The 24,856-nt window shown below is 38.5% G+C and overlaps 3 protein-coding genes across 3 annotated transcripts; 1 reads left to right on the top strand and 2 right to left on the bottom strand.

Moving 5' to 3' along the window:
- Positions 1-15,730: 15,730 nt before the first annotated feature.
- Positions 15,731-17,439, bottom strand: LOC115232278 (uncharacterized protein DDB_G0283697-like). The gene is made up of 3 exons (XM_036500317.1): positions 17,250-17,439; positions 16,173-16,870; positions 15,731-16,141 (listed from the first exon to the last, which is right to left on the bottom strand). The coding sequence occupies exons 1-3, from the start codon at positions 17,437-17,439 to the stop codon at positions 15,731-15,733; spliced, it is 1,299 nt and encodes a 432-aa protein (XP_036356210.1).
- A 163-nt stretch (positions 17,440-17,602) lies between these two features.
- LOC115232277 lies at positions 17,603-18,145 on the top strand. Its single transcript, XM_029802107.1, has one exon. It carries the CDS (start codon positions 17,603-17,605, stop codon positions 18,143-18,145), a length of 543 nt encoding a protein of 180 aa, XP_029657967.1.
- Positions 18,146-22,296: 4,151 nt separating this feature from the next.
- LOC115232304 (mannosyl-oligosaccharide glucosidase-like) lies at positions 22,297-24,606 on the bottom strand. Its single transcript, XM_036500319.1, has one exon. The coding sequence runs from the start codon at positions 24,295-24,297 to the stop codon at positions 22,303-22,305; it is 1,995 nt and encodes a 664-aa protein (XP_036356212.1). The 5' UTR covers positions 24,298-24,606; the 3' UTR covers positions 22,297-22,302.
- Positions 24,607-24,856: the final 250 nt, after the last annotated feature.

Below are 24,856 nucleotides of genomic sequence, written 5' to 3'. Positions count from 1 at the left end.
GCAGCATTTTATTTTGCGAGTCCTCAACAAAAATATCAAAAAACCTCGACTGTTCTAGCAAAACCAGCATTTATCAAGTCAATACCATCTTCGTTATCACCACTGTAAATTGTGATTTGTTCCAATTTATTTGGCTTGGAAAATGTGTAGTTAATATTCCCCAAAAATTCTTTTTTTGTGATCGCACATGTCGACAGTTGGTGGTCATTGGCCAAAGAGGCAATGTGGTTTCCACACGCCTTTGTCATTTGAATTGTGTTCTCATTTTTGAGTTCTACTTTGATTGTCGTTGGAGTTGCAGTCGTCAGACGAGATATCGCTTTAAAAGCAGGATTTGTATATTTGCACAAGACTGGCAGTCGGACGTGACAGCCGTAGTCAAACCACTTCCAGGAGAGAAGGTTCATTGCCGCACAATTTGTATATCTATTTGTGGCAGGAAGTACTTTTCTAAGCCAATTTGAATATTTCTGCAAATCTGAGTGGAATGCGAACCATAACATATCCTTTACTGTCTCTGAAGTCTCCTTCTGTTTTTTTGTCGGTGTAGTCAAGCCAAATGGCGATTGAGTTTGTTTTTATATTTTTGAGGAATCCTGATTAGAGAAAAAACTTACTTCTAATAGTTCTTAGTTCTTGTTTGTTGTCGACTGTGGCAAGTTGTTTTCCCGACAATTCACAAAGAACTCGTGCTGATTTGTGACTGAAAAATGCCTTGGGATAGTATATGTAGCATGTTTCCTTCATGCATATTTTTTTCTGTTTATGAATGTTACATGACCCATCTGAGTTCTTTATCAGGACTAAAATAATTAAAAAAATCATGTAAATTGGTAATATTTCCCAACTTAAATAGTATCTTAATTATAATTTGTTTCCAGATGGTAATGTTTTTATATATTTTGCTTTCAATTATATTTATTCAACATTTATATGTGAAGTACAGACCATCCAAAAGAAGAGTCAATTGACATACAAAATAGTCACTGTGCTTATAGCAATAAGAACTATATGAGAGGTCAAAACCACGAAGAGAATTATTTTACATTAAAAAATGAAGACAGAATTATATAAAAATCATCCTCTTTGTAGGTGTATTGTGTAGGAGAGATGCATCATTCCAAGAATCTAAGAGATGTATCAATGATATATACTGTGTTAAAAATGATAAACATGATTATCCTTATTATAATTTTAAACACTGTAATGAGCGCCATGGAGTAGACCCAACCACAACCCTATCATTCTTTAATCAAACTATTAACCATTCTATAAGAATTCATCATTGTGCAGGGTGGAACAGAACAGCAGGAAGAGGGGATTCCCTGAACGTACTCCGCTGGTCCTGCAAATCCGCAACATTCGTTCTAAATTGAGGTTCAATAAAATATTACAATCGATTGAATTTGGTCCAAAAGTCTGTGCCCAGTCTGGTTGTATTCCGCGATTAGTCTTTGCATCGTGTCTTTGCTGACCTCGTCAACCTGGAAACATACCACACGACACACAGACCAGTACGAAGGCATATACAAAGAAAATCACTGAAGACGCGCAGATTATTAGCATCAATGAATATCCGACAATAAGCTACAGATGAGGACAATTTAATTTACGGTATATTTGACTCGCAAATCCTGTTTTACTAAGCTGAGCACACTCACGAGAAATGTAAAAAACGATACGATTCCACTCCCAACAGTGAGAGCGTAGATTATATTGACTGCTTGCCCTGAATCCATTTGTTCAAACACTTGTTGAGTATTTTGCTGGCGGTAAGTGGTAGTCGACACAAAAAGGGCAATGCCCAAAACCTACGTTTTAGTTATTCTCCATTTACAAGATAAAGAGCTGCATTGATGGCTTTCAGCAATCTCCCAACAGTTGTGAACATTTCTTATTCCTTCCTACTTTCCTTATATACTAGCATTTCAGAATTATTTGCTTTTTTGGAAAAATCATTTTACGGAAATAAGTAGGAAGTGAAAGTATTTACAGAAAATGTATTCGAAGATAAAGTTGAGAAATAGGAATGAATAAATGCATTCACACTTGCGAGAATTACATTGAGCAGTTAAAGTCAGCTACGCCATCTGATTTCCACTGAAGAACTAAATAATTTATGAAAGAGTCAGACACGTGGCAAGATTAAATAACGTCCGAGGTTGGAAACCTTTTCGCGCTCCAAGGCCATTCAAGAAAGATAAGCCTCATCTAAAGGCTGCAATAATCTAAAATGTTATGGAATTATGTGTTTAAAAAGCAGGATTTGGGGTTTTTAAATTTCAATATTTTTTGGAATTTTAATTAAATATTATTCGCAATGGTCGACATTAATGATTGGTCATTTATATCCAACATATTTTTTTATAGTATGCGTCGTGTGATTCGCCTTTTATGGTGGCGCAAAAATCCAGTTATTGGATTAATGAAAAAAGAATCATTTGCTCATCCTTCTTTGATTATCGTCAGGAAGAAAAAATTCGAGTTTGGAGTTTTCTGCAATTACTATTCCCACCTCAGTTGGAAACATAATGATTTGCAATATGTACATTTCACCAACAGGATCGTGTCCGAAACACAGATCTACGCCCTTTTGATAAACTCGATAACCTAATCATTTTTGGGGATTTGAATGCAAAACACCCGTCATTGGTTAAAGTCACAAACCGCTGACTCCTATTCTCGAGCAATTGGACAACCTTGTAATCCTGAACAATCCCTCACTGCACACAAGACTCTATACAACATCAGGGACAAGCCTACCTCCCCCGATCTGATCCTTTGTTCTTCCACCTTGCACCTCTGGTCAAATGGGGCGTTACCTTTACGGAGTGATCACAATCCGTTAATTATAAAAGTCCAAGTCAATTTGCCCCTCAGAAAGGGGTTCCCCAACCTGAAATACGACTACAGGCACGCAGATTGGGTCTAATTTGCCCATTACATTGACAAATCACTGATTAACTTTGATGTACACGATTTCGATTCTGTCGACATTGCCCTCAAGCATTTCAACCGAACAATTTTGATTGGGCGAAAATCTTAAGAATTAGGAAAATTTATTCAAAACCAGTAAGAAAATTTCCTTCGAGGATTCTACCTCTAATCAAGGAACGGAACTCATTGAAAGGTCGCTTACATCTTACTAGAGACAGTCGGCATTGGATCAGACTACTGAATAAATTCATAGAACAGTCTGGAAAGGACAAACGGTACGGGAGGGCTGAAAAGTTCGCCATGGGACTAAATGCGGAGGTCCCTCTAACAAAAGTATGGGCATCCCTAAGAAGATTCACAAACCCGGAGAGATATAAATCGGGTGAGGATAATACGGCTCTCTTCACCAACAAATTGATAAAGTTCTACGTTGGGATCAGCAATATCCCAACTTCATCTCAGGTGGACTATCTGCCAACCCGTATACCAAAACGGTTATGTGCTCAGTGGATATCCATAAGGCTTTTGACTCCGTTCCCAGGAAAATACACCCCAAACAATCTACCGGCAATATATCGAACCCTCCATTAGTTATGCTTGTGGGGAGGGTTTGTCAGTCAAGAAAAAAACGAACCGCGAAAAAATCGAAAGAACTCAAGAAAGATTTCGGAAAGGACTACAAGGACCGAATGAACATCTATCCATCGCCTCATTTAAAGAAATCTTGGGAAGGAACCATGGCCCTACAGGCCTTAAAACTCCACCGCCGCGCCAATAATCCAACATATTATCTTGACGCATTTACTAGAATACAATTAACAATTTCAACTGTTTTTAATAATATTTCACCCAAAGTTGTTGATTTGGCGCAAAAAAATTGTTGAGTTAGACAGTGAAAAAAAATTAATGTCTCGTTTCCTTCATTTCCTCTTAAAAATTAAAAAAACCCTTCATGATCGTTCAAAGACTATTCTGTGAATTCAAAGTTATCACCCTCTGCAATACACCCGGTCATTTGATTATGTCTTTTATTAAAATACTGTAAGGTTTGTAGAGATAGAGTCTGTCTATATAAAATAACTCAATATTTTAATCTTATTTTCATTCATCTGATCATAATGCTCAACTACATTCTAATCATTCCTCGCTGGCTTATCGTCGGTATAAGGATCGGCAGAGATTTCAATTGGCCATTTGCTTGTCTTTTTAATTGAGTCATTTTTTCGTTCAGATTCTTTAAAAAATTGAGGATTTATTTATTAATCGATCAATCAGATCAGGCAAAGCATCTCATATGAAATAAAAGAAGAGTTATTAAGTATGGCACTAATCTCGACACATCCAAATACTAGTTCTGCGATAATCAATTGCCATCACACCACTTTCTAAGCACTCTAATCACGTTTCCCTTTAACGACTATCCGATCTACTAAAAAATTCAAATAGAACTTCATCGGCCGTCTTTCTTGATGGAGTGCCCTCAATCACGTTTTCATGGCCTCCTCGTTTCGGGTATATCAATTCTACTGTCAGTCCGCTCAATGTTTAAGGACAAGTCCTATCATTTCCAGTTTTTTGAGATAATGTCCGCTTCAAAATAGACAATAAATAGTACAGAATCTTTTTGGGACGTTCCAATATTTGTTTTGATAGACCTCGATTCTATGGGCCGATCTGTTACTGTCAACATCTGTGAAGATGACATGGGTAATAATAAGGTAAGTTGATTAGAACATTTAAATTAAATTGCAATTAATTAAATGAGAATATTAATAGTGGCTTGTCGTTGAATAATGGTGAATATTCGTACTCTGCCAGAATTAATAAATATATCGGCCCAGTCCGACGGGAATGTTGTTTTTAGTATCAATAACACTATATAGGAATCATTAGCAGATATTTTTGACCAGTCGGTGAGTAATATATCCAATTCTGACCCTTCCGTGGTCTACGCTTCTCTCGAAGTATTTCCTCCCATAAAATCAGTCAATAAAAATACTCCTCGACTTGATTCATCTCAACAGACACCGAATTGGGGATTTGTTCACAGAACATGAATTGAGGCACAACCTTGAAGTCCCCATATTTTCATATTGACAGAAATTGACGCAGTGCATGAAGGACCTCCTGGAAAACCAATTCATAGCCAGGAAGTGCGTCCAAATCCTCCTCTCCCTCGTCACTGTTGCCTGCCTCTTTTAATGAATAGATAATAATATCCTCCCCCTCGAAAGAGTTGTCGAATGCGCTTGCCGGGACATACCAACTCGCCCTCGAAGTGATTGGAGATAATAGGCCTGGACTGGGAGAGGATATGGTCGTCTTCCTGGCATTGGCTACTCAGACTGTGCACTCCGAGGTACTCTCCCTCACTCACACAGGCCGCCAATGACTTTGTAGTACAACTCTCCATAATGAATCAAGAACAAGTGCTCTCGGTTGGGGGAATTTTGATTATCTAGTCATACGTCCTCAACATTGCTAATAAACTCGACTCGTTCAATCGGTTTGTCACTTGTGATTACCCAAAGGGCCTATCGAGACAAACTGGCCTCCTCGTCTCGCCTACTCTCATTTTTCACTGACAAAGTACTGTTAGTCGATAATCCAGTGGAAAAAAACCAAGACGGAGGAATCCAATCTACAAGTACTCACCAAGAGCTTCTCGGCTCTCTTTGCCCTCTTCCAGGGAATTCGACTCAACAGAGACTTTATAGCTGCATTGACATATGTAGTGTGGTATATACATCTCAGTCACACATATTCCTGCCTGTCAAAAGTAAGACAACCAAACAAGCAGTCACCAAGAACGTGCTGACTATATTCCTCGAGTTCATGTCGATGGTTGTACTCGACATTTCTGGTAGGCTGATGACACAATTGGCAGAGCCTCAGAGACGACGGGCGTGTCTGCTCTGCTTTTTAGTGCTCAACACAATTTGTGGGGTTGGGTCAGTCGGTGAGAGATTAGGATGAATATGCCAACTACTTGATTCACTCACATGCAGTGACCTTCACCACTGTCCTACACAAACGTCCTCCCGGTCGTAAAAGGTCTTATCAAAACCTTCAACTGCCTCTCCTCTTCATGAGTACTGTCCATTCTCCTATTAGATTTCCTTGACGAATTCCTCAAGTCTAATCTAGACGCAGAATTGCCTTGTGGCATGTATGTGTAAGTTGATGGGTCTCCACCCATAGACTGGCACTGAGGTGTCTTCACTGCCTACTTTGTTATGAAAAAAAGTCAGAATATCGCCTTGACTTTCGATGGGAGTCCATATGGAATAGTTGGGTATAATATTTCCATTGTAGGCTTGTTTACACTTCTAAACTGTATTATGCGGGATTCCACTGATATGCCCACTGCTGTCATTATCATATACTTAGTAGTGGGTTGTTGACTTGTCTGACAGAGTTTGGTCGTCTTCAATATGTTTGTTTTATATGGAGATTGCTTTTTGAACAGTGTCACCGTTTATGATCAACTTTATTACGAGTTACTGCACAAGAAAGAAATATTTCTCGATCTTGACATTTTTTGTATGTTTTTATTTATGTTTAAAACAGTGGAAAAGTGTGCAAGGATGGGAAATAAAGTAGCCAAAGAAAGTCTTACGAAAACCCAGAATTGTCTGGACAACATACTCTCCCTGGTTCACCACATTGGGGAGAGAGTGGATCACTGGGTGGCCAATCCCGAACATCCGGAAATAACGCAGGAAATAGTGAGGTGATATGTGTCTGACTGGCAGGTCTACTCCATCATCAAGGATAATCTGGAATCACTCTACTTCCTAATATTGCCCTCCATTGATCACTTTACCGAGGACCTGTCTGAGGCTGTCCTCCCTGATGGATTTTTTACAGAACTGGTGGGGATTATGATTTGATGGGACAGGTCGATATTGTGGTCCACGAAGTCCGGACTCACCGACTCAACTCTTTTGAAGTTATTCCTGAATTCCTCAACAGGGAATCTTGTGAGGACGTCAACGATGGAGTTTGATATATCATTTGTTGTTATTTTATGTAAATCGACAAGCCTAAATATATTTTTAACTGTGGCCCCTAACTAGTCCTATATTCGAACAAATGGCTCAGCATAACAAAAACAGTTACATAACAGAAGTGGGGATTCTGGGACTACTTTTGGATGCAAACATTGAGTTGGTCGAATTAATCAAACTTGCACTCGATGAGATAGCCATCCTCCTCTCGAGTTCCACCATCATTTGCTGCCGACAATCAAAAAAACGTTTATCCTATGATATTATAAACCAATACAGTCAATTTATTCTTAGTTCTTGTTTGAATGGAGTCCATTATGATTATATATTGTGACTCCTCCAGTGTCTTTGCACCCTATCAATCACCATTGTGGACTCCTACAGCCGCCACCCCAATCTTGTGCAGTTCCTTCTCGAACAGAGCCACGACCCTCTTCCGGTAATACTCGATCTGGGGAGTGGGACTGAAAAGACCTGAGTTTTCATACTACCTCTCCATTTTCTCTTCCGTGCGGACTGGAGGTCTACTGTAGAGGACTTGTGTCTTTTCTTCCAACGGGTCCTTGGCGTTGGTCTTCACCTTATCGTAAACTATCGAGGAATTGACTTTTTTGTGATCTCCCTTAATCTGTCCTTCCATTCGCTTAATTTGTAGACGTAGATGGTCAATGATGGATACAAGCTATTACGTAATCGATCCAACGACACCTCTTCCACTCGACTTTCATGTTGCCGCTCCTGGTCGTCCAACTTGCACTGGAAAATGTCCGTCTCCTTTCTCAGTAGATCTTTAGCTCGTGACTCATTCAATCGAATCTAATCCTCACTTCGAGACCTCACTTTTTCTTCGTAACTTTGAACGACTTGTCGCAATTGGTCTTCATTCGGGTCGGTCTCCAGGTCCCCGATGTGGTTTCCGAGACTGTTTCGTCCCCCACTGAGGCTTTCTATCTGATTGACGATTTTCTCTTGGTTTTTTGAGAGGTCCTTCAACTCCCCCTCAAACGAAGTTTTCAGGACTTGGAGTTTTGCCTATTCTGATTTTAACTTGATAACCTCGATTTCCTCGTTTATTTTGTCACTCGCAAATTTCTCATCGACTTTCTAAACAAAGGTCGGGCGGATACCTTTAGGATTCCTGACTTGAGGTCCGACAGAATTTCGTAAAAGTCGTCTTTTTTAGTAGACTCTTTCCTCGTCTCAAAATGTGTTCCAATTTTGGTTCTCAGTTCTCCCAAATCGGTCTGTGCTGACTCGCTGGCTACGATTCCGTGATTTTTGCAGGAAAGTAATAACTTGTCTTAATTCACACGATTTACATTCGGGTTGAATTTTTGGAGACACTCGGAATGCCGTTTCTTCATGTGAAGGATCAAGTAGTCGAGGGACACGAAACTCTTGCTGCAGAACTGACACTGAAGGATCAACCCAGCCCACATACATTGCACTCCCCGTCTTGTCCCTTCGACAGAATTTGCTGTTGAATGTTCATCATTTTGTTTAGAATTGTGCATTTCTTTTTATATCGAGACGCTCTCTCATTGGCCATTTCCTTGCCCTCGTTCTGCTCCTCACACTTCTACTAGTCATTCATGGACACTTCTCGCCTCTTGACTGATCTTCAGTTTGTCCCCCATGGCTACAATGACCCCGCTCAGATAACTCTGGGACTCCTGAGATTGGATGAGCACGTCTGAGTACCATCAGGCTTTTTATGGTTAGTTGGGCCAGATTGAAGAGCTTGTGGAAGTTGGGATCGACCGACGACATGTCCTGTAGTGTTCACTTTAAAAGATCAACAAATTCGGAGGCGGGACGACAGTTGAGGATGTTGGCTAAGTTTTCTTGGATTGCTGGGTGGTTTTGTGTCTTTTCAATTTCAGTCAGATTCACGGCCGCTATTTTTTAGCCAATTTTAGATTTTTACATAATTTTTTCCAGTCGATTGTCCCCATCAAAGTAGTTTTTGGTACTATAGAAACCACAATTATATAGTCCTAAATAAATATACATTTAGTATTTTAATACGTTGTCAATTTTAAAGTTTAACAGCCTTTTCCTGGGAAGAGCAAATTTTGGGTTAAATAAAAAAACAGTCTTTTCCTCGAGGTTGTTATTGCTCTCTAAATAAGGATTGAGATGCCTTATGTATCACCTGAAACTTTAAAAAAAACATTTAAGATGAAATCCAAGTAAAATGAGGATTTCCGGGTACACCCGACCTATTTCGGCCAAAAATTAAAAAAATGTTAAAGTCAATAAATTATGAGGGGCAGTCACAGAAGGAGGAAACACCTCGACTACACATACTATGAGCAATGGCACCACAGAGGGGACAAAATGTGGCGGAAACATCAAATCGGTAGAGGAGTTCCTCATTATCGCAAAGGACGCACTTTTTACCTCTCAATCGACATTTCTAACCTGTAAAACACACACACCAACCCTGCATGACAGTTTAATGTGATTAGAAAACAGAGAAAAAACATGAGCGAGTCTGGACAAGAGAACACCCTCTCTGAGTGCGAGTACGTCGTTGAAAGTGAGGAGGGGACTGCCATTGAGGACATGACGGTGTATTCCATACACAGTCGAGTCCAACTGACGAGACAAATCCTCAGCCTTGTCGCACTGCCACAAATAATATCTCATCCGCCCAATCAGTCGTCGATAGACCATAATCTCCCCAATTCTGAGAGTAACACACTGCATGGGCAAGTAGAGAGGACATTCGGGGTCAATTATTGGTCTGTCTCTCAAAATGGAGACAAGTTGGAGGGAGGATCTGCTCACGGGATATGTCCTTATGTCCCAGTTAATGAGGACTCTGACTGGATTTATAATTTTATCATTCCAGTGGCATTTCGAGCAGTAGTACTTGCCAGTCAAATCACATATTCGAGGACGATTGGCAGCATCTGGTGATTGGTTAAGGAATAGTGACTCTGATAGGATATTGGGGCATCACATTCCGCACAGCAGTAGTTCTGTCGATGGAGACCTTCATCCGGACATATCCGCTGAGGGTATCCCTCCCCTGCCTGGCTGGCCACACAAACACGTTTAAGGCTGGGAAGACACTTGGAGTGACAGGTTAGTCTACAATCTACAATCGAGTGGCAGCAAACTACCAGAACAGACCAGACACGAGTGGAGGAGAGAGAAAATAACCCCCCCACATACTTCACAGTACTTCTCGGTGGAGTAGGCGGTGTGGAAGGCATGTTCGAATAAAAGGATTGCCTCATCCTCTCCTCTCCTCTGGGGACTAAGGACTGCAAATTACCTCAAGTTCACTATTGTGCTTTATTTTGGCCTCAATGTGGCTTCGGAGAGCGTCCTCCCACTCGCGCGAGCCCTCCTTATAAATGGACAGATTACGCAATGAGTCACTCGAGCGGGGAGATCGAACCTGCCACTGACATTTCTACACTTGCCGGTTGGGAAAAGTGGTCAGGGTTGTAATCCACCATCGGGGAATCCTCGCTGAGGTGCTGGTATGATCCAGTTATTTGCAGGGTTTGAGAATTATCGCAGTTTTCTTCACTAAATACGAATCTTTTTCGATATTTCGAGTTAGAAGTCGTTTCTTCGAGATATCTGGGGGTTTCGGAGGCCTGTTCTGGGAGTCCACTCTCCAGTCTGCACACTGAGGGAACGTCGGCCAATAAGTCGTCTTCGTTGAAGGACTTTCGGGGATTCTTTGAAAATGAAATAAAGATTTATGCCATCACAAATCTAATAATTCTCTCTGCAACAACTATAACCAATGTTTAATAAAAATTAATTATGTAAATTCTATCTTAAATTATTTAAGAATCCAGATCGTCAGTGATTTCTCTTCTTCGCTTGGAAGAAGAGTTTGCAACAAATTCTCATCATTTTCCATTTCTGCGTCAAAGTAATTGTTCAACTGAGTGTCCTCACGACATGCCAGCTCCGCAAGTTGATTGGCGGCAGAGGCGTACTCCTCGTTGTCTACCTTCATCCCATGTCTGTGTTCAATAAGCATACTCTCTAGAGTCCTCTTCAGCACAACCGACTGGATGTATGTCCTCGTTCCTTCTTCAATGGATAATTTGTCCATATGACTTTTAAAGAACTTTGAGACAACTCCATCCCATGTCAAGACAATTGGAATAATCTTCACTTTTGCTTCATAGAGAACCGACAGTTCGTTTGCAAGCAGGTCATATTTGTGAAATTTCTCCACTTCAACTTGCTTTAAACGGTCTTGCGAGGTAACTCCCACTTCGATTAAATGAATTTCTCTTTTCCTCTTGTCATAAACGAAGATATCAGGTTTATTGAATTGAACCTTTGTTTCAGTCATAATTGAAGTGTCAACTCTGATTTCGACATTTTGGGTCGACATTGTTGACACGACTGAATGTCCTTTCAATTTCCTGCTTCGTTTTATTCCATACATTCGACACAAGTGGAGATGAATACACTTTACCACTTCGTTGTGTCTTCGGAGATAATCACTGTTTAGCATCCTACCACACCGCGTGGCTAGATGGTCAACAGTCTGCTTTTTTTGCAGTGGACGCATAGTGATCCCGTGTATGCAAAGAACAAATTCCTATCTTGCAAAAGACAGTACATTGCTTCGCTTCGTGGACCATTGTTCCCTTTCGATAGCCATTGCGAAGAAGTAGATATGTCGACATCTGATTCCTCCATACATTTGAACATCACCGAGTGTAGTGATTTACTGTTAATTCGGTTAAGCAAGAGTTTCCTTTGTGCGTCCTTCAGTAACTCAATGGTCAGATTTTCCCTGCCGACAGCTGCATATTTGGAGACAAGAAATTCTGCGATTGTGGCTAAGTGCCATTTTTTTCCTTTTATTACTCGCAGAATACCCGACCTCCGCAGACAGGTAGTCGACTGTTTTTCCAAACTTTTAAGAAACTGGAAGAGCATTAATTCGCTTTTGAAAGAAATTGAGGCAAGTCCTCTTCCAAGGGTCTTGCGGTCCAAATACAACCTCTCCTTATTTGCAGGCTGGAGGTGTAACTTGAGAGTCGTAAGTAATCGGCGTATTTGTTGGTCAATCTCATCAAATTCGTAAGGTTCAATATTGATTAGCCCAATATAATAATTATATAGGGATAATGCATATTCATTGATTCCACGAAACAAATTTACAGCATTCAGGTTTGTTTTTGACAACATAGTTATCCTCTTCTTGACATTCTCCAATATGGAGTCCATAACTTTATTCTTGAGAACATTACTTCCGCCATCTTCAAGTACACCCAAGTAGCGATATCCGTTGATTCCATCGACAGTCTCACAGCATGATAAAGATTCCACATTAGATGCTGATTTTTCGGAATTCATCTCTAGGCCGACACTTTCAAAAAATCCATTAACAGCCTCCATCATTTTGACTAACACATCTTCTTTGAGGGCAACTATTTTCAGATCGTCAATAAAGAAGAAATGATTGGTGGAGTATGTCAACATATTGGGATCTTCCCGACTAATTTCGAGTTTGGGAAACATGGAGTTAAGCATCCTGCTTAGGGGATCCATCGCCATAACGAATAGCAGCGGGGACAATGAATCTCCTTGGAGTATTCCCCGGCTTAACTTTACTTTCCCAATTCTTTTCCCATCGATATGTAAGTTTACTGTCCACTTCTTGACTATGTTCTTTACAAAGCTGACAATCCAATGTGGTATTCCAGAGCAATCCAATACGTGGAACAAGAACTCGTGATCAACTGAGTCAAATGCCTTCTTCACATCGACCCAAGCAGAATAGAGGCCATTTCCATACTCCTTATTTAAGCATTGGTTAATGAGGGCTTGCTCTTTGGCGCCTTGACATTGCTTTCTCGTCCCAAGCTGATTATCTGAGATTAAGCCAAATGCCTCGATGAAATCGGCCAGTTTGGCATTAACACATTTGGTGACAAGTTTATACAAAGTTGGCATACACGTTATAGGGCGTAAGTCCTTCGGGGTCTCACACTCACTTTTTTTAGGGATCAAGTAAGTTACGCCAGTGTAAAACCAGCTATCAGGCGTGTACTCTCCATTAATTATTCGGACTATCTCTTTACACAGAAACCCATGCAAAGAATCCATCTTCTTTAAGAAAAAGTTATACGTTCCGTCGCATCCGCATGCCTTCCAGTCAGGTGCATATTTGAGCATATCCATAATAAAATCACTTGTGAATTGAGGTCGCATGGTTTCACCGCCAGTACACCTCACACCCACAAAATCATAAACTACGGGCCCCATTTTTCTTGCTCCAGACATCTTCCCAAAATGATAAGCACTCACCATCACCAAACCCATACAGGGTGGCTTCGTTGCTCGAAGATAAGTTTCGATAAAATCTTCTGCGGTTTAATTCAAAACACGCATTGTCTTTCCGGAAATTTTTCCTCGAGGAATGGATAGATATCTGTTTCTTTTTGATTCTAATTAGATCATTCAATAGAGTCTCAATTCTGGTTAGCTCCCCCTTCTTAGACTTCTTATATCCGTAGCGGCAGAGAACATCCATTGCCTTTTGCTTTTCTGCCTGAGGCAAGGTTTGTTTGAGAAGGAACGAACTGTGTCAATTTCATCTGCTAATTTAGAGATTTTTCTTTCCGTGTTTTCCAACCATGTGCTCTGTGGTCTGGCTTTCGTAGTTAAGGCCAAATAAGCACACTGTGCAGCATATAGAATATCGGTAATTTGATTAATATCTTGGGGCGGATCATCTTTGTAATATGATAAATTGCAGAATTTAATCCAGCCAGGATATCAGTTTTTACCATCCTTCGTTGCACCTTTGGAGTTGGCTTTCGAGAGTCTCTCTGAATAGACTGAACTTTCCCAATTTGGAATTTGAGTTCCTCTAGGCAATTTCTGAAACTGGAAATTTCTACGTCCACATCATCTTGCACTCTGGAAGAGTCGCATCTCCCTTGCACATTGTTATTCCGTCTAGCCATGCTCTTTAGTTGGCATAAACTGGAGCACTTTGCCGAGTACTTCTCATTGAACTTCTCCAGGACAAGGTTCCAACCACCTCTTGGCATCCTTCCAAGTCTTTGCTTCGTGGCAAGGGCAATCTGAGACACCCATTCGCCTTCAGAGACACCATTGACATTTCCGATGATCGCAGAAAGAGAATGCAAGTTAGTTTTGGCAGCATCACCAACAAGATCTTCTTAACACCATTAGCTCTTGTGGCATTGTGAGGTCCCATAGGCGACGGTCCTGTCTTTTTTAAGTTCTTTTTATTTGCAGGAAGGCCCGTAGGTTTCGTTTTCCTTAACTGCTTGGAAACGTACATGCACACACCAAAACAACTATAAACTTCTCTCTGCACAACATAATTATTCTGTTATAAAAATGCTCTTTAAAAACATTTCTTTATTAAAAAATTTTATTTTAAAAGTTTTTAGGTAAACTTTGCTATTTTTTGTCTCTTGATAATTTGTCGCTTCAAATATTAACAGGTTTATATTTGCAAGTTTCATCAAGATTGGAAATATTATTTTTTCCATATTCATCAATTTTTTCATTAAAAATTTTTCAACAAAATTAAATTACATCATCGTTCATTATTTTTTTATCCGTGTTTTTGAATATATTTTTTCATGGATCCTGCATAGTGTGCGAAAAAACTAAAGTTGGCCAACCCTCTTAAAAATCCACTTATCAAAAAGCCTCGAGAATTATCAAGGAATTTCCCACTGAATTTTTAATTATTTCTGGTGGAAGTAATAATAATTTGTAGATAAGCACAAATTGACGCTAAAACATATTTTACAAAAAGAGGATTCAAACGTTTCCTTTCACTACTGTTGGTAGGAATGATTTTCCACCCCATCTAACTAAAGCGTTTGTTTCAGCCAATGTTCCATTATATAAACTACGGAGTCATGCCTTAATAAGTTTTTACAATAATATTGGATTCGTGTTATCTTTAGAATCAAAATGTCGGCGGAAAGACTTGATGACATGATCGAATTATTCATGAATGAAAAGACTTGCTTGATGAGCCTGATGTCAGAAAAGAAAATTCATAAATATTCTCTTACGCATTTTCAAATCAGCAATCTCATTAATGGAATAGCATTAAATTGTTCGCCAAATGCATCAACCGTATGTCAGAGTGTGGATGATACGATTCCAAGTGCAAATATTAATAGGAACAATTTTTTACTTGTTCTTAACCTGTTCTACTTAACATTAATTGCACATTTGATTCGTGCTTGAAGGGTAAAACTAAATTAAATTGTATTTGATAATTAAATTTTGCTAAAAGATAGAAATTTTAAATCGGAAAACGTCGAACATTTTATGATTCTTTATTATTTAAGTTTCTTAAAATTATTGCCTCTTTTAGGTTCACATTTTGGTCAAATTTCGCTTTTTTGGATCAAAATAGGTCAGATTGTGATTTTTTAGTTCAACTAAGTGGTTGCCCCACTAATAATATGTTTATTTGTTGATCTAATCGACAAATTTAATAAAATAAAACGTATACTTGCCAAATATGTTATTTCTCACTATTTTTATCCCTTCCTAACAATTTTTAACATTTCCTAGCGCATGGATGGATAATCTTACACTTATGACGTCAATAAATCGTTATTTCCTTATCACTCCACATTGAGGTGAATACACGTCCTATCAGTGTTCATCTGTATAATCAATGCGACTGTTTGTTAACAATACTATCCATCAGTATTGGTAGGCACGAATGGAAGGAATAAACACTAATCCACATATAAACCATTAAGTTTGTTAATGTTAGTCTATTATTTATTCTGACATTCACTGCGACTGGAGTGCTGAACTTGTTTTGTTGACTTTGTTCTTTGTTCCTTAAAATTCTTGTCTACTTTTATTGAAGATTGTTTATTCTTTGGTACGTTTTCGCTTTTTGACGATGATTTGCTATCATATTTCTTCTTATTTTTGTCCCGAAGGACGATGTTCTCTTGTTTATTTTCATCTAAATTCGAGGATGAATCTCCCGTAATCACAAAGTCCATTTCTGGGAATAATGGAAGTTTCTGGCAATCTGAGGACACTTTCATTTCCAATTTACCTCTATGTTTCAACATAAATTTGGACAACTTTTTTTCCTCTTTGTTCTCATCGACTGACGACAAACTGATGTCCTCACAGAGAATCTCAATGAAATTACTATTTTTGACTTGATTTTCCTAAAACAGGTCACTATCGACCATGGAATACAGATTCTCGTCTCTTATGCTTAGCAGTAAATACTTCCTCGTCAACCAAGTTCAGGTCAGGATTAACTCCTACACTTTTAGCTCTCGACAGTTGGATCTTTCTATTGCCCTTACTGTCTTCCTTCTCCTTAGTCTCGACCTCTTTCAGATTTTGTGTGACTTTGTTGGACTGGCTTACCTTCTCGGCTTCCGCTTTGATGGAGACTTTAATCTCAGGTTTTTGATCGTCTTTTGGTATTTTATTGATTTTCGTTTCCTTTTCTTTCATTGATTTTTTCTTTTTCTGATCTTTTTCTGTCTTTTCTTCGATGACTTTTGAAGGTTTCACCTTTGAGGTCTTCTCGACATTTTCTGTGTTCACTTTGGATGCGTGTTTTTTTGAATCCTTAACTTTTTCTTTGACATTCTTGGAGGACGCTGGTGTCTCATCTGGTTGAGATTTGGCGGCATTGTCCAAATTCTTTTCGGGCCCAATTTTTTGGACTTGATCGGTTTTGATATCTTTCTTTTTTGCAGGATCCACTGATTGTTTATCTTCGTATTTTTTGTCTTTTTTAGACTTTGCGACGTCTTTGACATTCTTGGAGGATCCTGGTGTCTCATCTGGTTGAGATTTGGAGGCATTTTCCAAATTCTTTTCGGGTCCAATCTTTTTGACTTGCTCGGTTTTGATATCTTTCTTTTTTGCAGGATCATTGACTGTTTATCCTCGCATTTTTTGTCTTTTTTGGACTTTGCGACGTCTTTGACATTCTTAGAGGACGCTGGTGTCCCCTCTGGTTGAGATTTGGCGGTATTTTCCAAATTCTTTTCGGGCCCAATTTTTTGGACTTGATCGGTTTTGATATCCTTCTTTTTTGCGGGATCCGATGACTGTTTATCCTCGGATTTTTTGTCTTTTTTGGACTTTGCGACGTCTTTCTTTGTCTCCTTTTTCACATTGCCTTCTACGAACAATCTATGGGTACCCCAAACCAGAAAAAAGTCCCTTCTTTTCGAACCACTTGGGTTTGTGCTGCACGAATGTTTTGTCGAAAAGCTTAAATGTTTTAGAAATGTCAGAATACATTTTCCTGACCTTCCCAGTACTGGGAAATTCCCGTGACGTCAGGTTTAGATTCTTCCGGGTTTGTGACATTTTCGTCGATGAAATGGGCGGCGAGGTCTCCCGGAGGCTTTCGATTCACACGTCTGATGTTCCCTTTTATGCTACTAGTCTGTGAATATAAGACAGCACAGAAATACGTGCCGTCACTGGCATTTCCCATAAACGACGCTGTTCTTATTTAAATTAAATCGCATTATGTTCCAGATACCGCTTAGCGTTACGTCAGTGAAGAAATGAGTTCTGAGTATTTTTTGATTTTTGGAAATTAATTTCTGACTTTATAGACTAAAAATAGCTCTTTTTTAAACTCCAAAAATAAAGTTATGGAGAAAATCTATGAAGAAGCATCAAAGAGGATTAAAAACCTGACCCAAACTGAATTAAACTCTGTAAACTTGTTCAAGACTATAAACGAACATGCACTCTCACTCCATAACTATTATATTGACAGATTGATATTGAGCCCGGAAAAGTTTGAGAAGATCGATAAAAATATTCGTCGAATTCTTATGGACAATCATATCCACTTGAAACCCGCAAACAAAAAAAGATTTTATCTTCCAAGAAAGGAATTTGGTAGAGGCCTGGAGTCAGTCAGTAATAAAGCGGAGAGAATCATTCTTCAATTTTATGCTGATTTGAAATATAAGGCAAACTACTGCCTAAAAAGAGCAGAAATTCTACTCGTCATCAATTCAAAGAAAACGCATACGGCCACTATCGCAGAATTCTTGTCTCGAAAATACAATGAAAACGTAAATGAATTGAAAATATCAGACCTGGTAAAACTTCAACGTGAATATCTATGTAAAAAATCGAAAGAAGCCCTTGCACTCTATTTTGTTCGAATGTCTAAAGAATACTGAAGTTGACGTGTATGAGGCTTGCGAGTGGTTAATTCATGGAAACAATTTTCCCCGGTCTGAAGCAAATCTGTGCCTGTTACAAGACCGAAACTTGTTTTTCAGCAACGGAGAGAATAAATGCAGCCACTGCAACTCATCCAAGAAAACCATCGATCACCTTGCTATCAGATGTGGGCAAATGCTTAACGGCCTCTACCTTAGACGCCATAACGAAGTGGTCAAATGCTTGCATTTACATCTATGTTGCCAATATGGATTTAAAAAGTCGACAAAAATTAAAAACCCATTTACTCCAATCTGTTACCAGCAGCGGGGTTTTTGTTGGGGCAGGGTTCGACTGTATTTTGAATTACGCAAAAATGAAAATTGTTCCAATTGTTTTCATATGGGACGATCTATGTTAACTACGGCACAACCCAGGATACTTTACCATAATCCTTAATTTTGAAAATAGATAAAATTAAATGCGGTCAATACGACATTATTATTCATATTAAAAATTTTCAATAAAATAGTTAACAGAATGAATTCTTCCCCACAAACTCGAAACTACCTCCCTCAGCCCTGGCAAAGTTCCAAATGTGCTCAACCGAAACAAATCTGTACGTCATGGGGGGAAAACACACGAAAATGCTCTCCCAATTTCAAACCTATACAAGTTTGAAGTTTTCTGGATATTTTTTGATGTTTTGACGACGGGCAGTGGATTTGGGAAAGTTTATTCCCCATGCCAGAAGCTCGGTCGGACTTTTCATCCGTACTTTATGATAAATTTATCTACATTTTTGGGGGAATGACTGCCCGCGGATTTTCTGTCCATGACGGTGACTCAAAGAAACTAACTGTGTTTACACATTCTTGTCATTTGCCTCCAAAGACCGAAACGGAATTTGTGTTTACTATAATAAGTAAGAAAGCGGGTGTTTTTAATGCACTTTCTCGTTCATCTGCAATTAAAACACAACCGAATAATCTTAGATATTCATCGCGATATTCGGTGGAATGAGACTGTCCGATTTTAATATGTGGCCAAAAGATCGGCATCTGACATGCAGAATGTCCATGGATATCGATCTCGAATTACACCTATTTTCCCCTCGACAAAAAATTTGGTTATTTAATCTTTCCTGCTTTTTTTCATTTAAAAACGAATAAATTCATACTTTAAGATCCTTTAGATCTTCTAAAATAATATTTATTTTGTATTTATAATTAAAATAGATTTAAATTTTAATATTGCAAGAAATTTAAAGCATGTCGGCAATTAGGTTAGTGACATAAAAATTGGTTATAAAATTTAAACCTTCAAATTCTGCTAGTATTTAGAGATTGATCTTAATAAAAAAATATTTTTAGATATAATACTCTCGATTCGTTTATGAAAGGGAAAATAATTGCGCTATACGACTTAAATATGTCATATATTAAAATTTCTAAAGAAACCGGTGTTCCATATTCAACAGTCGTAAATTTTATCAAGAAATACAATAAAACTGGATCATATGACCGCCAACATGGTTCTGGAAGACTATCAATTTTGAATAATGTGCAAATTAATCATTTGGTACGCACATCAGAGGAAAATTCATCTTTAACTGCTTCTGAACTCTCTAATGAAATAGAAAAGTTTTCTGGAACACGTGTCTCGTCTCGAACCATAATGCGAAATTTAAATAAAAATGGAATTTTCGGAAGAATTGCAAAGAAAAAACCACTTCTAACAAAAAAACACATGGTTTCCAGATTCAAGATCGTCCAAAAATTTCTTCAAATTTCAGACCATGATTTTAGATCAATAATCTTTTCTGATGAATGTATTTTTGAATTATTACCGATCCAAAAAAGAAAAATTGTGTATAGAAAAAAATTTGAAATGAATAAATTCGAAAATATTACTCCAACTGTCAAATTTGGAAAAGGTAAATTATGATGTAATAAAAAATTAGGGAAAGTCATGGTGTGGGGTTGTTTTTCCTATCATGGGGTAGGCGATTTGGTATTTATAGACAAAACGCTTAATTCTGCAAAATATCAATCTATTTTGACCAATAATTTGCCATTTTCTGTACAAAAAATGGGGATTGTTGACTATATTTTTCAACAAGACAACGCTCCCTGCCATACATCAAAAATGATTATTCAATATTTTCGCGAAAAAAATATTAAAAAATTAGAATGGCCTTGGCAATCTCCGGATTTAAATCCGATAGAGCATTTGTGGGCTTATATGAAGATTCAAATTAGGCAAAGAAAAAATGAGAACATTCAGGCACTGAAGGAAAATCTATTAAATATTTGAAATTCTATTCCATCAAAAACACTTGAAAAATTAGTTGAGTCAATGAAAAAAAGGTGTTGGGAGATCTATTCGGCAAAAGGAGGTTATTCTACATATTAATCTCACAATAACCAAATTTTATGCCATTGAAAGTCGTTGTTTTTTCCAAATTTCTTAGACAAAATTTCAAAATTTAAATAATTAAATTAATTTTTATCAATTTTATCAGATTTTAAAATATATCTGAAGAAAAAATTAAATCATTCTTTGTATGAATGAAGTAAGTTGAAGATTCACCAATATTTATGTCGAGGGGTGTATGTAGTCGGAAACAAAAACAAAAAAATCGATTATATAAAATCCAATGTTTTGATACTTTGATTTACACCAAAATCCAATTAATGGTGCAGATTCAAATAAGATTTTTGACTCGTAAGAATTTATTAATTCAATAAATTCTTTTTGAATATTTAAAGATAAATCATAAATTTTTACGAAAAAGGATTGACAAAAAGCTTAAGATCTACTTCATTAATTTCAGGTATATATTTTTCAATTTCATTCTTCAATCCAAATAAATGGGAAGTTATATGATGTTTTAAATTTTCCATTTCATTTAATTTCAGATGGATAATGTTATCATTCAACTTATCATACATAGTAAAATTAGAATTTGTTGTATTATCTATCCACAGTTTGAGCTTCATACAAAAGACCTACTTATTATTTCCTAAAAAACCTTGTTTTTTCTAAAAAGTCAACAATTGTAACTCCCTTAGTTTGTACCGATAAATTCAAAGCATTAATTCGCGAAAAAATGTTCTTTAAATAAGATAGCATTACACCCCAATACATATTTGATAATGTTGATAAATATATATTATTTTCGCAAAAAAATATTCATAAATTTCATTCTGAACAAAATTCTTCACAAGTTGAATAAAAAATTCGTAAATTTAAAGAACTTTTTTGATATGTTTGAAAATTTTAATTACATTGTCAAAAACTTTTTTAAGTTCAAAAGGCATTGTCTTCACAGCAAGAGCATAAAGATGCAACATACAGTGAAAATGTTTTACATTTGGGTCGACAGATTGTACTCTACCTTGGAAACCAGAGTTACATCCAAGCATAGCTGGTGCTCCATCTGTGGTGCATGCACTAAGATTTTGCCACAATAGACCTATAATAAAAAATTAAACATTCAAAAATGTTCTTAATGCACGGTATAATAAGATTCTCGGAATTTTATGTGGTTTTTAGGCTTTTGCAATCCGATATGAAATCATGTAGGAGTTTTGATAGTAAAAAATTCATCTCAAACTTGAAGAAATCGTCTATTTTCCGAATATTATCTTGTTTGTTCTTAAAAAAATCATTTAGTTTTCCGATAGTTTCGGGATGATTGGAAACTTGATGTCGAAAAAATAATGAAGGCTTCATGATTCGGGGAAAAGAATCATGTGACAAATAATACACTGCGGATGTCTCACACCGTTTTTAATCAAAAAATAAAATCCATAGTTGAGATAATTATCGTTGTATTTTCGAATCTTGTTAATACGTAAACTAATAAGAAAAACTAGTAGCGTAGAGATATATTGTATTAGAAATTATTTATTTAATTATGATTTTCTCCCATATCCATTTGTTTAAATATTAGCCTGACTATCCACTTTGTAACCAATTTCTTAATAGTCACCAATCCATTACAAAAAACAAAAGAGAGAATAAATGCTCGACTGATCAAACCTTATTGAAATCTATCCACGTAAAACCCATTCTGTAATCAAAACTCAGCGTTCAACATTAAAAAATTTAATACACAAACAACAAATTTTGTAATAATAAAGTGAAATACCCTCCCCCGAAACGAAGGTTAGTGGTAATCCTCAGTCATAATAAGGACGACCAGACTAGACCACCCAGTGAATGGATGCACACCCTTCCCTCGTCCCGTCTGATCATCATACCGTTCCCATATAAATCCCGTACGTACATATTCTTTATACACATTCTCAATCAGCCCATCTCTCAGAGTATTATATATATTCCCAGCCACCACCCTCGCAGAGTCGTTCTCCCCCAATCTCCTCATGTAGTGACTCAATGCTCGAAGTGCCAAATAGTTCATATTCACCCAGATATCCCCCCTCCAGTAGGGCGGGTCGTCCTCACTATTGTACTCCCGATAGAACAGAGAATCCTTGGACAGAGAACGCAGTCCGAAAGGACACAGCAAGTGAGTTTGGATGTCCTCAAGAATGTGGTTCAACTCCACTCCAGGGGAGAGAATAGTCACCAAGAATGGAAATATATTGACATATCCAAAGCCCTCATCAATAAACTGATACTCCGAAAGCATCGAGACAGCACTGTGGAGTCCATAATCAGCATATCGCCCTTTCTCCGGAGACCAGTGAAGTTCATTTAGTAATTTGACATCACTGAGAGTGTCGTACATTTGTCCATACTTCTCCACTGCACTCACATCACCCAAAAGACGCGCAATATTAAGCATAGTCCGACTCGAATAGGCCATCCAACAGTACAAATCAACATGTCGTTCCAATTCCGTGGGATTGGAAGCCCGCGGGTAGTCATCCAGACCAGACATCAACGTCAGAGGATTCCGCAATGTCTTTGAACGAGAAACCCCCCTTCCATGCCAACGGAAACTATTTTTCTCCACCCCTCCCTGAGTTCTCATGTACCACGAAAGCCACGTTTTCAGACGCGGAAAAATAACTCGCAAAAAACTCTTTATCGTCTCCTGGTGAGATTCCTGACCAATCAGACACTCCAAGGCAAGAAAGAACGTCGGTGGATTTCCGTCGTTGACTTGCTGTCGGATAAACTCGTGGGGAACACGAGCCGTTGATTCCGTGCCCAGGATTTGTTCCCGCGGAATCCAACCCTCCGCATTCATCAGGTCAAGCCAGTGAGCCATGATCTCCATTGACCGGTCGGGGTCCCACCTCGCCAACAGGATTCCGTGGAAACCTTCATCCCAGAGGAACCCACGGGGAAAAAAAGCACGTGAGGGAACAGCCGTGATAAGGGAGGCTTTAAAATAACTGACGTTCCCCGGACTGCCCATTTTCCCCACGACTGACCTCCCTCGGAAGTGGGATATCCCTCCGAGAAGGGAGGACACTGCGAACTTGGAGAATTTCACTTTTTCAGACGACAATGCACTCGTGGAGAAAGTCCGGGCAAATTTTTTGTCAAAATCAGACAAACAACGACTCAGTTGACTATGATAGTCCACAGGAGGTGCCCCAACGGACTCAAAGTCAACATCGATGGAGAAATCGGTGGAGGAAAAACTCGTAGTCTGGACAGCAATCATGTTGTGGTTGCCAGTATGTCGGTTTTGGGGATTCAAGGCAGCATACGATTTTGAAGGATTCAAGTAATTCTGAGTCCAATAAAATTCCCCTCGCACTCCATGCTCAATCTGAACTGGATCAGACACATATCTGGTGACTCGGTTGGTTGTACACAAAGTACAGTCAGACTTTATACCAACAGTGAATTTTCCTAATGCCGAAGTATGCCCGTTTATCAAAGTCAGTCCGTCTCTTTGTGGTATATGCACCATTTGTCCATCCGAATGATATAAATATGTTATTATGGAAATTCCCCCACGGAACGTGCCCTGCTTGAAGGAAATTCTCACTTTGGAGCCTATCACCGACTCTGTGGACTTGACAAACGTGGTTTCGATGCTAAAGTCGGTCTCGTTGATAGACTGGACTCCACAATTCCGTCCATCGTGGACGTGCCAGCCAAAATTGAGGGAATCGTGTGGCTCACACCAATGACGGATCTTCAACGGCTGGTGGGGACTTGAGATTTGTCTGAACCACATGATTCCGAAGAGAAGGGGACTGTCGGATGTGTCTTTCAGTCCGAAAAAATTCTCAAGTTAAAAAACGAGCAAACATTGGCTCGAAATGTGCCCCAACTGGGAGAGGAGATGTTGAGAATGCGATTTGTGCTTTCCCGGGAGGAAGGCAGGTTAAGTTTGCGAATGTGGGAGTATCTGTCGTCGTACCACTTGGCCATAAAAATTGCCAGAACACACAGAAAGGCGACCAAGTAGGCAGAATGGTAACAGTGACTGGGAATTGGCATTTCCTTAATCTGTTCTGGACTGTTCTCACCAGTCCGATTACGTCTTTTCTTAGGCCTACTATTAGAAATAATATAACCCACATCGACTAGGACACTCGTTTATTTTATTTAAATATTATTTAATTTTAAATCAATATTTATTAAAATAAAAATAATCAATGAAGTGACTCGTCTGAAAGATGAATTAACTCAGCATCCTCAGAGTGGGCCCAGTCGTTATCTGCATGACTACTGTAGTCGCTCACATTGGACCGACATTTAAAGTCCCACTGGCCAGATCGACCCACCCAAAT

The sequence above is a fragment of the Octopus sinensis genome, unplaced genomic scaffold (assembly GCF_006345805.1).
Source record: "Octopus sinensis unplaced genomic scaffold, ASM634580v1 Contig20285, whole genome shotgun sequence".
NCBI classification, from domain to species: domain Eukaryota; kingdom Metazoa; phylum Mollusca; class Cephalopoda; order Octopoda; family Octopodidae; genus Octopus; species Octopus sinensis.
This window is presented reverse-complemented; position numbering and strand designations above follow the sequence as displayed.

Bases quoted from the DNA above. Each gene is read 5' to 3' on its own strand.
- LOC115232304 (XM_036500319.1), bottom strand. From the start codon at position 24,297: ATGTGGTTCAGACAAATCTCAAGTCCCCACCAGCCGTTGAAGATCCGT.
- LOC115232278 (XM_036500317.1), bottom strand. From the start codon at position 17,439: ATGGGAAATGCCAGTGACGGCACGTATTTCTGTGCTGTCTTATATTCA. The intron at 16,871-17,249 runs GTCAGGAAAATG...GAGGATAAACAG, and splicing joins AATTTCCCAGTACTGGGAAG to TCAATGATCCTGCAAAAAAG. The intron at 16,142-16,172 runs GTATTCCATGGT...GACCTGTTTTAG, and splicing joins AGCATAAGAGACGAGAATCT to GAAAATCAAGTCAAAAATAG.
- LOC115232277 (XM_029802107.1), top strand. From the start codon at position 17,603: ATGGAGAAAATCTATGAAGAAGCATCAAAGAGGATTAAAAACCTGACC.